The 17,298-nt window shown below is 39.5% G+C and overlaps 1 protein-coding gene across 2 annotated transcripts in view; it reads right to left on the bottom strand.

The window, feature by feature from the left end:
• Positions 1-17,298, bottom strand: part of TRIP11 (thyroid hormone receptor interactor 11) — a 61,527-nt gene that overhangs the window by 18,256 nt on the left and 25,973 nt on the right. For both annotated transcript variants that reach the window (XM_049612298.1, XM_049612300.1), the window contains exons 10-15: positions 14,810-15,022; positions 11,254-14,274; positions 10,231-10,371; positions 8,778-8,971; positions 4,747-4,910; positions 3,385-3,488 (exon numbers count right to left, since the gene is read on the bottom strand). In XM_049612298.1, coding sequence (XP_049468255.1) covers positions 3,385-3,488; positions 4,747-4,910; positions 8,778-8,971; positions 10,231-10,371; positions 11,254-14,274; positions 14,810-15,022 — 3,837 coding nt within the window. The remainder of the gene's footprint in view (positions 1-3,384; positions 3,489-4,746; positions 4,911-8,777; positions 8,972-10,230; positions 10,372-11,253; positions 14,275-14,809; positions 15,023-17,298) is intronic.

Raw genomic sequence — 17,298 nt, 5'->3', positions numbered from 1 at the left:
TGGATAACCTATCCTGTTTCCATGAAGTTGAAATTAGTTTAGGGCTTGGTTTTAAATGCTCAAATGTATCCTAAGCTCTATTTCTGGATTCTCCTTCTGTTCTACTCATCTAGTCAATATTTGATATTTAGTAAGCAAGCCCCTCCTTACTGTTGTTGTTTCACACAATTTTCCTGGCTATCTAGAGTACTCGCCCGTGTAAATTTCAGGTCAACTTTTACCATCTTGAATCAGAGGGACAGTGTTTTTGATGTGTCATCTTAGATAGACGACAGCCCCCAGTTATGCAATCAAACATAATCTAGATGTTGCTGTGAAGGTATTTTGCAAATGTAATCAAAGCCCCTAATCAACTGAATTTGAGGAAGGCATTTATCCTGAATAATCAGGGTGGACCTGACTGAGCTAGCTGAAGCAAGGCTGAGCCTTCCCTCAAAAGGAGAAAAAATTCCTGCTGTAGACTGCAACATCAGCCCTCCCCGTGGAGTTCTGTCCTGCTTGTGATGTTCTTTCTTGACCATCTGTGGAGAATACCTTTGGCCTATGCCTGTGGGTTCCAGCCTGCATGTGATGGGATCTTCCCATTGTGACTACCAACTCCTATAATCACACTGCCAATTCTTTAGAATAAACCTCATAGGTGTGTACCTCTACATATCACATATATCACTGTGGGGGTGTGTTACACACCCCACACCCCCTACTGGTTCTGCTTTTCAGGTTGAACCCTAACTGATACACAGAGGGACTGAGCTAAAGATGTTAAATAAAAAATTTAATATTTGAAATCCACAAAACTAAATTTAGTATAAAAGAAGTTTAAATAAACCTTCAAATAATTTTTCAACCCCATAGCATTTCTATTTAAGAAATTATTAAAGCTCAAAACTATGCTAAGACTCTTTCTAAAATTAACACTTAGACTTCATGTGTATGTATTATCTACCATTTGTTTGGGTTTTATTTCACTAATTTCAGCTTTTATTTTTACTACTTCCTGCATAGTTTTTGTTCGTTTTCTAAGTATATGTTACATTTTAAACTTAAAAAAATAAACGAATAAAGCTGGTTTAAAAAAAAGATCTGGACTTCCGACAGTATCAGAGACGTGATTCTCTGGACCCACTGGAAACAACTCAAAGTGTTAGATAAAATATCTGTTTAAATGTATTAATGAGCTGACCAGGAAGTAAGCATAAATGGCCAATAAACATATTAAAAGATGCTTGATTTTGGGACGCCTGGGTGGCTCAGTCAGTTGAGGGCCCAACTTCGGCTCAGGTTATGATCTCACAGCTTGTGAGTTCAAGCCCCGTGTCAGGCTCTGTGGTGACAGTTCAGAGTCTGGAGCCTGCTTCAGATTCTGTGTCTCCCTCCCTCCCTCCCCCCGCTTCTCTCTCTCTCTGCCCCTTCCCCGCTCACTCTCTTAAAAATAAAAAAAAATTTTTTTAAGATGCTTGATTTCATTAGCAGTCAGACAAGTAAAAATTAAAACCACAGGAGGACAGCCCTTCCCACCTAGTCCATTGGCAAAAACTAAAAATACTGAGAATGCCAACTGTTGCTAACGACACAAAACAAGAACTCTCCGGCACCACTGGTAGGAATACATTAGCACAACTGCTTTAGAAAATAACTTGCCATGACTGAATAAAGTTGAAACTGCCCACACAAGTCTCAGGACTCAGCAATCGCAATCAAGATACAGATAAGATAGCAGATAATGGCAATGTCCTTTATCAGTAAAATGGGTAAATAAATTATACATTCATGCAATAAATGTGGCAGTGAAAACAATAAGCCATGCACCCACAGGAACACGCAGTAAAATGGCTAAAACTCATGAATATGATAGAATACTAAGTGAAAAAAAGCAACTTTCAGATATATTGAATTTACATACATTTCAAAATTGCATTTATACCGAGTTCAAAACTATGCAAAACCATACAGTGAACTATATGGAGATGCAAACATATGTGATAACCATACAGAAAAACAAGGGGTGTTAAGCATAACGTTTTGGACTAGTGGTTCTCTCTGAAGTAGTAATGATGGGAGGAGATATGGAGGATGCATCAGGAACTTGCAAGGACAACATTTCTTTCCTTCTACCGGGTGGCAAGGGGTTATCTGCAGTATTGCTATTCTTATATTGTATAAGTATTACCTAAATACTCTTCTGCAGCCACTCAGTAATTAATAAAAATTTCAAAACTTTACGTCTTCTTTTATTAGGAATTTAATAGACCTGAACAACATATTTACTACTAATAACAGGTAAACAAATCTTATTACTTTCCACCAGCTATCAACAAAGTCTACTTATAACTTAGAAAAGTTCACCTTAAATTCTTAAAGTAAATCACTTTCATGTCATCTCTCTTCATGGGGGTTCATTTTATCTATATTTTATATATGATTCTTGTACATATGAAATCTAATAAAGATACTTTATTGTTGTTATTTTTTTATTTTAGAGAATGCACACATGCATGTGAGCAGGTGAGAGGGACAGAGGGAGAAAAAGAAAAAGAGAAAGAGAGAGAGAGAGAGAGAGAGAGAGAGACAGAGAGACAGAATCTTAAGCAGGCTCTATCCACACTCAAAATAGAGCCCAATGTGGGCTCAATCCCACGACCCTGGGATCGTGACCTGAGCCAAAATCAAGAGTCGGATGCTAAACTGACTGAGACACCCAGGCACCCAAAAAAAGACATTTTAAAGGATTATGCTGCAAAAGAAAAAGATCTAAAGGATAATCTACATTATTTTAATCCATGTGAAATAAAGTGCTCAATGTATCTAGTTGAACACAGAAAATTATAGTTACAAGTGTAGACTAATTTTTTTAGCGTCCCCTAAAACATTCATCTATGCTAAAAAAATTTAAATTTCCACCATCTTGGGGTGCCTGCATGGCTCAGTTGGTTAAACATCTGACTCTTGACTTCGGCTCAGGTCATATCTCATGGTTCGTGAATTCAAGTCCTGCATCAGGCTCTGCAATGACAGTGCACGGAGCTTGCTTGGGATTCTCTCTCCGCCCCACCCCTGCATGTTCACTCTCTCTCTCCCTCTCAAAAATAAATAAACGTAAATAAATAAATAAAAGTAAAAATAAATACAAATAAAAATTCCCATCATCTTATATGTGTTTTGTCTCCTCTAAACTCTAAGTCACACGGAGAAAACCCTGAATAGCCCATCCATCATTAGGCCAAAACACAGGGTAACAAGTAGCCACTCAAACAACATTTATATTGTATGGAGCCTGCTTCATACTGTTTAGGAGATTAACTGTTAGGAGATTATTTCTAAAACAAAAACTCTACAATTGTTCATGAATAATAATACATACAATAGAAAATTATTTTGACCAACCTGTAATGACATCAGTTTTCCTTCTAAATTGTCTGCCTTTTTCTTCCATTCAGCTACAAGCTGTTTGTGCTTTTCTAGTTCGGCAGAATACATAGCTTTTTCCTCTAAGGAGAAAAAAAAGTTACATTAGTATTTGGCAATTATGTGATAAAATTAGCATTTTAAACCACTTGAAAAGTTTTTTTTAACATATATATTTTTATTTATCTTTGAGAGAGCGTGACAGAGAATTTGAAGTGGGCTCCGTGCTGACGGCGGAGAAGCCAACGCGAGGCTTGAACTCATGAACCGTGACATCATGACCAGAGCTGAAGGCAAACGATTAACCGACCGAGCCACCCAGGTGCCCCCAAACCACTTGCAATTTTAACAGTTCAACAAAAACAGTTCAAATGTCTCAACAAGAAAATTATATATGCCCTAGTTTTTACTCTGCCATAAATCCTTCTCCACTTTGTCCATCATGCAAACTCTTCCCTCTTTTCAGCACGCCACTCAAATATCCTCTCCTTGGCAAAGCCTTCTCTATGGCCATATAACTCTGTACACATGTCCATTCTACTTAGGTATAGCCGGCCTAGATACTTCTTACTTTAAAATTCGAGATTTCAACCATGAGTAAGCCTGAAGATCTACATATGTATGAATTTAAAGGTGTACTTAGGCACAAAATTGTAACGCCTGTTACTTCATAAGCCTCATATCCCCTAATCACCTGCCCCTCACTAGCAGTTAATTCACTGCCCATCACTGCTGAGTGTATGAATAAACAAACGGATGGGTACAATGAAGGACCTAAAGGAGGTACATTTGAGGATGGTGGGTAGATATGAAAAAGCATATTTGGTTATCAGCATAAAACTGCTCTCTGCTCATAGCTACCGTGTCTCCAGAAAAGTATCTTCCACCCGGACTAGAAACTGTAGTTACCTCAAAGTCGAGATGAATAACCGAGAACAAGCTAATCAATACTCGAAGGACAGTGATTCCCAATGATTAATTCTCTGAAGCATATTTAACCTCTGACCAGTATTTCAAAGCTTAAGCACTGTTTCTAGTGATCCTTTCTTCATCACATGATCATCCCTTCTATGTGACTTCATCCTTCCCCAACTCTCACCTTCACGGATCATATGGTACCAAAACATGTTTTTAATAATTACCACATGGAGTTCATGTTCTCCAGGCCTAACCGTAAAAAGTCTACGTTGACTTGTTGACGGCTACTTATTTTTTCCTCCTCCAAGTGGGTAACCTTTCAAAGACTTCCCCACGCCTATTTTAAAATAGCACCAAAATAAGCCCAAATTCCCAGTAACTACAATAATTTATCTTCACTGAAAGCCTGACCGCACCACTCACCTTGCTGGAAATGCTCTAGCACCATCTGCAGGTTGGAGAGCGACAGGGCGTACTGCTTCACTTGCTCCCGAGAGACAGACAGCTGCAGGGCGGTTTCGTCCCTTTGCTTGGAGACCACATTCAGCTGCTCCTGCAAGGACTCTACCTGCAAACTGGCTTGATGGCTTCAAACAAAAAGCATACAAGTCAAGTCGTTTCTGTTTACTTGAACCACATAAAACATCTTCCCTACTTCCAACCGAGCCACCCAAGTGCCTCCATTTTAACCATTTTTAAACGTGCAGTTCAGTGGCACTAAGTATATTCGCACTGTTAGGCAACCATCACCACCACCAGCTCTAGAGCTTCATTTCCCCAGGGGACGCTCCACATCCGTTAAACAATAACTCTCCACTCCCAGCAGCGATCATTCCACTTTGCCTCTATGAATCTGACCCTTCTTACATCTTATTGCATTAAACTCATGTTAGATTTCAAAGAAACTTGAAGAGTCCCTCTGATCTTTGTTCTCCCTGTTTTGTTAATTCACTCATTCTTCCCATGAAGATGACTCTGAACAAATGGCAGTCATTTTAAAGATTAGAAGCTGGACTCAACAAGAAGCGTCAGTATAATAAAAATGTACAAATAAGCTGGACTAAGCAAGAAACACCAGCATAATAAGAATTTACAAATAGCCTGCAACTTTCATGTTTCCAGGCTAAAACCCTAAGATGTAATTTACCATAAAATTGTAAGTTGCAGGGGGCCTTGGAAGTTATTTTGACCAGCTTCCAACCCAACAAGCGATGGATTCTGACACCTCCTTGGCTTTTGACACTTGCACTTATGGTGAACGCACAACTTCTCAAAGGCTATCCCATTGACAAAATTTCCTGATTACGAGTTAATTCCCTTTACTATCGTCTTTCTTTCTCCTTACGTTAAATAAAACAACTCCTACCCCCGCCACAAATAATCAATCGGAGATTCTGAAGAGATTTATGTAGCGCCTGCCCAGGCTTAGGTCGTTGATGTACTTCCTTGACGTATAATGATTACAAAAAAAAACAAAAACAAAAACAAAACACTGCAATAGCCTTTCCTGGGTTTTTAATATCCAGTTAATAAATTCTTATTCAAGAGCAGTCCCTTAGAGCCCGCTGAGGGGCAGCTCACTTTGAAGAAACTTTACACAACAGCACCCTCTTGTGGGAAGAGTAGTAAATTAATAATTAGGAGACTGAACTCTACCCTCAGATGTTCCTGGACTTTAGGCAACGTTGCTGGTTAGCATATCACTCAACAGTGATTTTAAGGATGAGATGAGCCATGATGTCACTCAAAAAGTTAACAAATACCAGGTATTACTACGGTTAGGTAAGGGCTCAAAATACTACTATCTGGTTTATAGATCTGAGTCACTCATTCAACAAGTACTACTGAACATCTATTAAACTACATGTAAGAACATATGCTGCGGGAAGGTACAAAATAAAGGGCATCACCCTTACTCCCAGTGACCTTACATTTCACTGGATGGGTGAAGACAGAAGATGGGTCAGCGATTACCTGTACCCTAAAGTAAAATAGAAGCGTGCTACCAAAGACTCAAACGAAGCACTATGCAGATTCAAAAGAAAAACATCACACCAGGGTTTGGTTTTGAATTGGAGGAGTGGGATGCTAAATGAAGCATTTTTCATGAAGGAAATGCTATTTGAAGAGGTGGGATTAACAGAAGGGTTGGGAATCAGGCCCGCTCTTCAGGTGGAGGAACATGAAACGAAAAAGCAGAAGAAACAGGAAAACGGTAGCCCTAACTAAAGGACTGAGACACTTTGGCTGCATGGAGATGACAGCGCGGAATTAGGCTAAGGTGGCAGATAGCCCAGAGACAGCGTGCGCGTGCACAAGCAGTAGAGGGAGAGAGAATCTTCTTTTTTTTTTTTTTTAAACATTAAGGAACTTTTTTTTAAATATTTATTTTTGAGAGAAAGAGAGAGAGAGAACGCATGTATGTGCGTGCGTGAGTAGGGGAGAGACAGAGAGAGACAGGGGGACAGAATCCGAAGCAGGTTCCAGGCTCTGAACCTGACATGGGTCCCGAACTTACAAACCATGAGATCGTGACCTGAGCTGAAGTCAGATGCTTAACCGACTGAGCCACCCAGGAGCCCTGAGGGAGAGACAATCCTAAGCAGGCTCCATGCCCAGTGCAGAGCCCAATGGGGGGGACTTAATTTTACAACCTGTGAGGTCATGACCTGAGCCGAAATCAAGAGCCAGACACTTAACTGACTGAGCCACCCACATGCCCTCAAAACTATTAGAGAAAAATAAGGGCCCGAAAATGCAAAGATTATCAATTTTATAGTCTGAGGATGTTTTCCCATTTCTGCCAATGTGAAACACATGCACAAATGTTCACTCATTGTTTTAGTTCTCATCTGAAGTAAGTCTTTCTGAAACTAAAGGTACAATAGTATTCCCTGCAAAGGTGGGGAGTTCGTCTCAAAGTGTTTCCTCTACTGGCCTACAATCTCTTTGCAGACAGAGGTAATCTATGATCTCCTTAGATCTCCCTCAGCATCATACACAGTAAAAAAGAAAGAAAGAAAGATGTATTTACCACTAATGGAAATATACATGGACATGATTTTCTGGAAGATTATTTGCCAGTACATCTCAAAAATTTTAAAAACGCCCTTTGAACCAGAACTGCCAGTTCTCAAAATTTATGCTAAGGAACTCATTTGTCATCGACACAAAAATACCTATCTTGGGATATCACGGCAGCACTCTTAGTAATTTTGAAAAGTTGAAACATTTCTAAGTGTCCAATAATAAATGACTGGATTAAAGAAATTATGGAAAATCCAAATAATGGTATACGATGTAGCCATAAAATGGTACTGCAGAAACATGTGCTTTGTGAAACAAGGTTTAACTCATATTATTAAGTGCAAAGGTTACAAAACAATATGAATAGTATGATCTCAACTTTGTTTTAAAAATACATATATAATATGTACACACATGTACAAGAAGCATGCGAAAGCATAAAAAAAGGATGATCTCTGGGTGGGTGGGACTATGACTTTATGATCTTTTTGGTTTATGAAATTTCCCTGAAGTGGAAAATATGTTTTGGTAATAAGCAGGAAAAAAAAAACAAACCACACCTCATTGAGAGAAAGAACATTTTAAAATATGTTAAGCAGGGAATCAATCATGCGGATGTAATGAGGCCTCCGTAAAAACTCACAAAGAGAGGGCTGATGAGCGGTGGGAGATGTGGAGAGAGGTGCTTGTTGGGAGAGAGCTAGAAGGTCTCTCCCAAGAGAAACCAGGCCTTACCCTACAGATCTCTTCCACCTGGCAGCTTCTGAGGTAAAACCTTTTATAATAAACGGCATTCTAGCAAAAATAAAATTTTGGATAAAAATAGAAGTACGGAGGGACCTAGTAACTGAAAATTTCTAACAAACCAAGAGTTAATTCATACTGACCTACTTCTTCACCTTGCTACTTCTTTCACTCTCTCCCTTCTAATATCCAAAATCTGCTCAACCTTAGATCATTTGATTAAGAATAAAATCACACAAATCAAATTAGTTCTTTGGGAGCCTGACAAAGCTAATTAAAATCAGTCAGAATTTAAGTCTAAACTCCTAAAATGATGAGAGGCAATTATCTCAACAGTTAGATTCAGAGAGAGCTAGTACACTTATCATGATAAAAAAAATAAAATGTTTTGGTTTTTTGTTTTTTTTTTTTAAAAAAAAAAAGGGGGAAAGAAAGATTCAGAGAGAGCTGTCTGAATGCCAGATACGGTCAAGAGTTCCACACCTTAGTGTAAAACCCACACACATACTCTGAGCCTGACCTTGGGCAGGTTACTAAACCTCTCTACCCTCTGTATCTTCATCTGTAAAATGGAGATAATGACTCTGTAAGAACAAAATTAAGTAAGCTAGGGAAAATGCTTACTAACCCTGACGCTCAAGAAGTGTTCAGTTAACGTGAGTGCTATGAAGGGGAAAAGTTACCTTGCATTTTCCATCGCATTAGAAGATGAAACTAGCTTTTCCTCCAATACTGTGACTTTTTTTCTCAGTTTGGCCTCTCTATCTTCTGCAGCCAAAGCTTCACGGGTGTAAGAATCCTCTGATTCTAAAAGATGGTTACGCAATCTCTCTAGCTCCTGGTTTAAGCGTAATTCTTTGTCGCGTAAATGTTGAACCTAGGCAGAGGACATGTCTTTATTTTTCTTCTATAAAATGTTCCCCTTTCCCCTCTACAAGCCACTTTGTTATCAGATCTTCTGCCCATTACTGAAGTCTATCAACTATATACTAATTTCTCATACTGTAAGATGTATTTGTATTAGAAAAAAGTCTAAATTCACCTTGAATACTCATCTGGAAGTTTTACTTTGTAAGATCTCATCCCCTGTGGCTATAATGGAAATGGAATTGTGCAAAGTACTGGGTTCTTTGTGACAGATCACCTTTTCAGTAAAAATCCCATTTTTACATACCTTTTGGGTGAGAAATTTTTAATTTTTTTACACTGAAGTGTATTTAACAATGTTCTACTAGTTTCAAGTGTATAATACAGCGATTCAACAACTCTACATTCTACTCTGCTCACCATAAGTGTACTTATCTGACACCATACGTTACAATATTATTGACAATACTCCCTATGATGTATTTTACATCCCTGTGACTTATTTACAACTAGAAAATTTTACCTCTTAATCCACTTCACCTAATTCGTCCCTCCCCTCTAAAAACCACCAGTTTGTTTCCCATATTTATGACTCTGTTTCACTGCTTTGTTTTTTTGATTCTACATAAGTGAAATCACATGGTACTTTCTTTTCTGCATCTGACCTATTTCTCTTATCATTATACTCTCTAGGTCCATCCACATTGTTGCAAATATCAAGATCACATTCCTTTTTATGGGTAATATTCAACTGTGTGTGTGTGTGTGTGTGTGTGTGTGTGTGTGTGTGTGTGTTGTATCACACCTTCTTTATCCACTCATCTATCGGTGGACACACTAGGGCTGCTTCCGTACCTTGGCTATTGTAAATAATGCTGCAATAAACATAAGGGTGCATGTATCTTTTCTGAATTTGTGTTTTCATTTTCTTTGGGTAAGTAACCAGTAGTGGACTACTCGATCGTATGGTATTTCTATTTTTAGCTTTTTGAGGAACCTCCGTACTGTTTTCCACAGTGGTTGCACCAATGGGAAAATTTTATTTTATATCCAAGATATGCCATGGTTTTCACTTTTGGAAACTGAAATAAAATGCACTCTGGGAGATCAAAATCAGACCATAGCACATCAGAGGAAGACTTAGAAAAGAAATCATCTAAGAGAGAAATTAATTTTAGTTGATAAATCATGCTGCTTTAGCTGCTTTTCTTACTTAAAAGTTATTAAGCTTATTGCTTAAATCACTGTTTCCTTAAAGAGAAAGCATACCTCGTTCTGTAAAGCAGTGTTTTCCATTTGTTTCTGCTTCAGGGCCAACATGACCTGGTCTCTCTCCTGTTGAAACTTAACTGTCTTCTCTTGCATCGACTTAACCGCATTTAAAAGCTGATTTAACTCCCCGGTCTTGCCCTTTTGGAAAGAAAGTAACTTTCACTTTAAGAAAAATACAGAGACATTTTCTTCATTAAATAATTCTGAAATATAGTTAACCATGTCAAGGTCATCAAAAAACAGAGTCTGAGAAACTGTCACCGTCTAGAGGGGCCTGAGGAGGAGTGACTCTAGACATAATGGGGTGCCTGGGTGGCATCATGAAGAGAAAAAAGACTTTGGGAAAAAAATTCCAATAAAGTATGAACTTTACTTGGTAATAATACATCAATATTGGTTACTTAGTTGTTACAAATGTATCATGGTAACTCAAGATGTTAACAAATACGGGAAACCGGGTTTGAGGCATACGGGACTCTACTATCTTTGCAACTTCTCAAATAATCAAGGTATTCTGAAAGAAAAAGTTTATCAGAAATGTTTTTAAAAGAATTCAAAAGATACAATCTCTTCAAATTTACCCCGTGAACAACAAAGTGTTCCCAGATCCCAAAATCCCTCAAGAGAGGATGAGTATGTGTGTGTATGCTCATTCACTGGGCACACACACCCGTCACTAGAGAAGGCACGAGTCACTGGCGGTGAAGAGATGGGGAAGTCCTTTCCACAGTTCTGTTTTCTGAAGAAAAGTATTAGTTGCTACTAAGCTCTTTTTTTTTCCTATTTAAATTAACCTGTTGCTAAAACGTATTTGGAGAGACACAGTAATTTGGGGGAGAAACCCTCCAGGTACCTCTGAGAAAAATGTATTTAGAACGAATCACAAGAGCTTGAAACGAGTATTTCTCAATCAACAACTTCACGTTCCCCTTCAAAGACAATTATCAATGAAGTCAATTGACCCGCTGGAACACCTCCTCCACCCCAATTCTCTCCTACAGAACTCCATCCCCAACATACCTGCTCTTTTTCTTTCAGCAGCTGCTCAAAAGCAAGAGCCTTTTCCTTCATTGAATGGCACTCAAACTCTTTTTCTCGAAGCATCATGGAAAACTTCATATTAGTCTCCTGTAATGCTTGATATTCCATTTCCTTTTCCCTGGTCGTTTCTACTAGTTTTTCATTTTCCTCTTTCAGTTTACAAATGTCCATTTCTAAAATCAGTATCCGCTCCTTCAGGTTTGTTACCGCCTGCCTCAAAAGTTCATTTTCATTCACTTTGTTAGTGAAATTTTCATTCAATGAAAGTAACTGATCGCTTTTGGCTTTGATTAAGAGGTCTTTCTCCTTAAGGGACTTTTGTAAAACATCTTGTTTCTCCTTTAGCTGCTTAATTTCCGAATCGGTCTGTTCGTGTTCTTTTCTTTCCAGCTCTGAGGAGGCAGCAATCGAATCGGACAATCTGTGATTATTTTCCTGGAGCGTTTTAATTGTTGCATCTTTTTCCTGCAGTGATTTTCTTAGTTCTTCCAGCTCTCGTTTAGAAGCCTCGCTCGATGGGTCGGGCTTGACTGTTCGAAGAGACTCTGCTGACTGGGAAGAGAGCGATGATCCCGAGGACAGCTGAGGCGAAATAATATCAAGTTTTCCTAAAAGAAGATCTTTGGTGTTGCAAAGCTGCCCTATGCTGTGCTGAACTTGTGCTAATTCCTGCCCAAAACTTTTGAGTTTGGTTTCGTTCTGTTCGTAACTCTGGATCAGGCCAGTGTAGTCCACTTGTAACTTGGAATTATTATCGCTGTCAACCAAAACTTGTGCCTGAAGCTGATGCAGTTCTTCCTGAAGTTGGGCGGACTCGTGCTGCATATTCTGGACCGTGGTCATCACCTGCTGTTTCCACTCTTCCATTTTCTTTACTTGCTGTTTTAATTTGTCGCGTTCCTGTAGGAGCTCCTCGAACTGGTTACTATTGACACCTCCGACCTCGTTACCAGGGCTGGATGTTTGTAGAACCGTCAACAGGGTCTGGCATTTCTGACTCAAGGCATCTATCTCGATGTCTTTTTCTCGAATGATACGTGATAAATTCTGCACGGTTTCTCTGAACATATCTTGACCACCACCTTCAGATCGAGCGGCCAATTTTTTATTTTCATCTTGCAGCTTCACGAGAGCCGCTTCTTTGGCAGCAACTATATCCATCATTTTGTGGTATTCTGTTTTCAGCTGGCTATTCTCCCTGGTCTTCTCGCTCAAAACAGCTAATACTTGCTCCCGCTCCATAGCATAGGCCTGCAGCTGCTGCTGAAGGTAAACGACATCCTGGGTGTAGGAAGCCGAAGAAATTCTAGCGTGAAGAGCTTGTATCTCCACGTCCTTCTGCTGGATGATCTGCGTTAGCTTCCCCACCTCATCTTTGGACAGCTGATCGATCTGTTTCGTTAAGGATATGTTCTTTTCATTTAGGAGCTTAATCTCCAATTCTCGTTCTTTTATTCCTTTCACTAATCTCTCCGTTTCAGCTTTAGATAAATCATGCTTTTCGCCGCCATTTTCTATATTGAGGCTCCGTACTTTGGTTTCTCGAAACAGATCAGAATTCTCTGTTTGAACATCCTGCCTTTCTTCGTGCAACTGGGCTTTGATTTGTTCAATTGTTTTGTGCAAATTCCTAATCTCCTCATCTTTCTCCAAAAAGAGCTGGGTGTGTGTGACAGTCATTTGCTCGTGCTGGCATTTAAACTCATCCATTTCCTTCTTCTGCTCCTCTAAAGACTGAAGCAGCTGCAGTTTACTCTGGTTTTGATCTTCAATTACCTTTTGATGATGTTTTATTTCCTCCTCGAGATTACCCTTTATCACATTCAGCTGCAACACTTCCGACTCGAGCTCTGTGACGCTATCGAGGGGCTTAGGCTCCGCCACAGGTGCAGCTCGACTCTGCTGGTCCCGGAGTCGTTCCAGTTCCTCTTTCAGATGATTGTTTTCTTCTTTCATGGACCCAAGGCTTCTGTCTTTTTCCTCTATGGTTTGCTTTAAAACTTCATTTTTTCTTAAGGCCTCAGTATGTTTACCTAATTCCTCCTGAAGCTCTGAACCTCTTTCTTTAAGTTTTTCGATAAAAATTTCCTTCTCGCTTAGAAGTTGTGTCAATTGCTTCTGCTCTTCTAGACTAGATGACAAAACTGCCTTCGTTTCCTTACAATCAGCATCCATCTGTTCAAGGTTCTTTTTGAGTTCTGCTATTTCAAAGTCTTTCTCTTGACTGAGTTTCCTTAACTGCTGCTGTTCCAGCTGTAAAGCAAAGGTACTCAAATCACGTGGCTTTGACAGTTCTTTAATCATCTGCTCATACTTATTGGCTTCTTCCAACCGCCTCTCTTCAGCCCGACTCAATTCTGCTTCTAACTGTCCTTTTTCCATTTTTAGGACCTCCACAATAGTGTTTCTTTCCAGAGAAATCTGATTGCTACCAGCAATGGATTCCTCCAACCGACGTCTTACATCCTCACACGCTAAAGCCAACTTTTCGTTTTCCATCTTGAGATCAAAGGCAACTTTGTTTAAATTGTCATTGAGCTGCTCTATTTCTGAAAGACTTTGCTTTAAGCTTTTGACTTCCGCTTCCCTTTCTTTAAGTAAGTCAACCTGAAAATCACTGCCAGAGTCTCGATTTAGAGATTGCGTTAACTCATCCCTGACTCTGGAAAGCTCTTCCTCGTTTTGTTTAATATGCTCCTTAAGTCCAAAGTTCTCCTTCTGCATATTTAAATTACTTTTTTGTGATTTACTTAGCTGATCTACTAAATCTTCTACTTTATCCTCAAGCTTCTGCTTGGCTAAATGCAGATCATTCAGGACCAGTTCACTTTGAACTAACTTTTCTTTCTGCACATCCAACTCTTTAGTCATGTTCCTTTTGTCATCTTCAAGTTGATGGACTCTCTTTTTTTCATCATTTAGATCTTTTTTCAGTTTACTAATGATGTTGTCTTCCTCATTTTGTTGTTTTGACAGCTGATCTTTTATCAGAATCACGTGCTGAAAAAAAATAATTTGCATGGTAACGTTACGGCGTTCTCTCATTTTAGTCACCTGAAGAAAACTTTGTAAAATGTCATAAATAAGAGAAGAATAATCTTCAGATATCTCTAATCCTTCTTAAAACAATACTTTTTAAAAGAATCTCAACAAAGATAAATGGTGTATGTTGTTCATCTTCAACTCTTAAAACGCTGAAGCAGGAGTCAATAAACTACAGCCCAGGGCCCAAATCAGGCCTGTCACCTGGTTTTGTAAATCAAGTCTTACTGAAACACAGCCACATTCATTGCTTACATACCACAAGGACAGAGTGGAGCACGACTGAGAGCACTAAATGGCCTGCAACACCAAAAATATTCACTATCTAACCCTTTCCAGAAAAAGTTTGCCAACCGCTATGGCTAGATTATCAATGAAGCAAAATACCGATTAAATCACAAATTTAAATTTACACCCATCGGTTTTGCCTGTTACCCCCGTGTTCAGGCTACTGAGAACAATGTGCTGCCACATTGTTTCTAACATCATGTACCTGTGTGGCTTCTTGGTTCTGTCTGTCTAATTCCTCTAGCTCAGCTAGCAGTGTTTCCTTCTCGGTAAGACTCTGACTCAGTTCCCGTTCTTTTGCCTCCAAAGTCAGCCTTAAATTGTGTAATGTGGAATCCAAATCCATGTCTCTTCCAGTTGTACTTTTAATTACTTCATATTCATTGTTCAATTTTAGAAGTGATGCCTGAAGTTCTTCCTGAAATGACAAGAAGGGAAAAAACAACATACACTGTCAGTTGGAAGAAAACACCAAAAGATTACTTCTATCTATGCATCTATATCTATGTCTATATCTATATCTACCTATCCGCGCGCACGCACGCACGCGCGCACACACACACACACACCCCTTGGGAATCTATTCCCAGATGCCTGTGTCAGAAACATTACTGAATAACACTTCAGCAATGATATAGAAAATTCAACAAACCAGACTTCCCTCACGTGCAATTTTATGTGCACCTTCAGGCCAATATTTCTAGAAGATCAGAAATAACATCGGACAAGACGGAATGGCTGTTTAAGTTTCCAGTTCCGGCTTCCTCTTTACGCAAAAACTTTCCCATTTGGGAGCCTTCCTGATTCCACCCCCTACTGCTGTCTTCTCTTCTGTCTGCTCCTTCCCTCCCACCACACACAGTTTTTAAAACATCCCACATCTTCTGGGCCTCTGCACTTCCTTCCCCTAGCGGCCAATCACCAATAGCCACAAACTACATAAACATCTATAAAATTCAATGCTCATTCGTTCTAAAGTTTGTCCTCTCTAATTAGAACACAAAAGGCTTCTTTTCCCTCACAAAAGGAATTTCCCTTATTAAGGGGTCCTGTCAGAACATGAAACTTTTATATCATCCAAGAAAGTAGACTCCTTCCTTCTTTTCCCATCTAACTTGAACACAGACTAGGTTCCCCTCTTGCAAGCCTAACATCCCTAAAGATCTATCTATAATTTTTAAACTATATCTTATGTTCTGTTCTACTGGTATTTAATGCTTTTCTTCCAAACTCCAGAAGTGGAACAGTTCTCTTTGCTTCAACACTTTCAACCTTAGATTATGATATTTGTGGCACAACAACTTTAGAATCTTCTTTCATTGATAGAGAAAACTCAAACTTCTTTTTTTTAAGGTTTACTTATTTATTTTGAGAGAGCGAGAACACGCAGGGGAGGAGAAGACAGAGAGGGAGAGAGAATCCCAAGACGACTCTGTACTGTCAGCATGGAGTCTGACGCAGGGCGCAAACTCATGAACCCCATGAGTTCGTGACCTGAGCCCAAACTCATGAACCCTGTGAGTTCGTGACCTGAGCCAAAATCAAGAGCTGGACGCTTAACCCAATCAGCCACCTAGGCACCCAAGAAAAACAAAACTTCTATGGAATCTACTTTAAAGTAAGAATCTCAAAATTCTACAAATAGACTATACATACCTTACCAGGAGTTCAGCGAAAACTAGACTAGAACAGCTGCCTCATGATTCCCATTTCTCTTCCAATTCAAAAGTTTATTCTGAACTATAGTTGATGAAACTAGCATTCTCTTGTCTTTCTAGATTTATATGTCAATCAGGAGAACCACAAAAAGTTTTTTCAGGTAGACGTTATGAACATACACAGCCTTGCAGTTACATTTGGCAGTCTTTTTTTCTTTCTTAGCAATTAAAAAAAAATTTTTTTTAACTTAAAGTTTGTTTCTTTGTTTATTTACTTATTTATTTATTTGGGGGGGGGGGGGAGAGAGAGAGAACGAGTGCAAGAGCCAGCGGGTAGGGGCAGAGACAGAGAGAGAGAGAACCCTAAGCAGGCTCTGCACTGTCAGCACAGAGCCTGATGCAGGGCTCAAATTCATGAACTGTAAGATCATGACCTGAGCCGAAATCAAGAGTTGGATGCTTAACCAGCTGAGCCACCCAGGCGCCCCAGTATGGCCTAGCATTCTTTTTTTTTTTTTTTTTTTTAACGTTTATTTATTTTTGAGGCAGAGCGAGACAGAGCATGAACAGGGGAGGGGCAGAGAGAGAGGGAGACACAGAATCTGAAACAGGCTCCAGGTTCCGAGCGGTCAGCACAGAGCCCAACGCGGGGCTCGAACTCATGGACCGTGAGATCATGACCTGAGCCGAAGTCGGATGCCCAACCGACCTAGCCACCCAGGCGCCCCTGGCCTAGCATTCTTAAGCAGTGAGTTGATCCCTATCAGAGATAATGAAAGGAAATATTATGAAGGATTACTTAACATCGAAAGAAAGGAGCAAGAGGGACCAGGAACGGCTGCAGAATCCGAAAATATCAAGAGAAGGTCACAGACCCTATCAGGTATGTGCAGAGATCTGCAAACTACAAAGTATACCTGGGCCAATTAGAGAAAGGAGTAACTGAAAGAACAGAATGCAAAGGGAGGAGAAAAGAGCAAAAAAATTATATATATAATACAGGAATAAAAAAAGACTGGGAGACACTACTGGCTCT

This window comes from Panthera uncia (genome assembly GCF_023721935.1).
Source record: "Panthera uncia isolate 11264 chromosome B3 unlocalized genomic scaffold, Puncia_PCG_1.0 HiC_scaffold_1, whole genome shotgun sequence".
NCBI classification, from domain to species: Eukaryota; Metazoa; Chordata; class Mammalia; order Carnivora; family Felidae; genus Panthera; species Panthera uncia.
The sequence above is the reverse complement of the archived record's forward strand: the minus strand, read 5'-3'. Positions and strand labels throughout refer to the sequence as shown.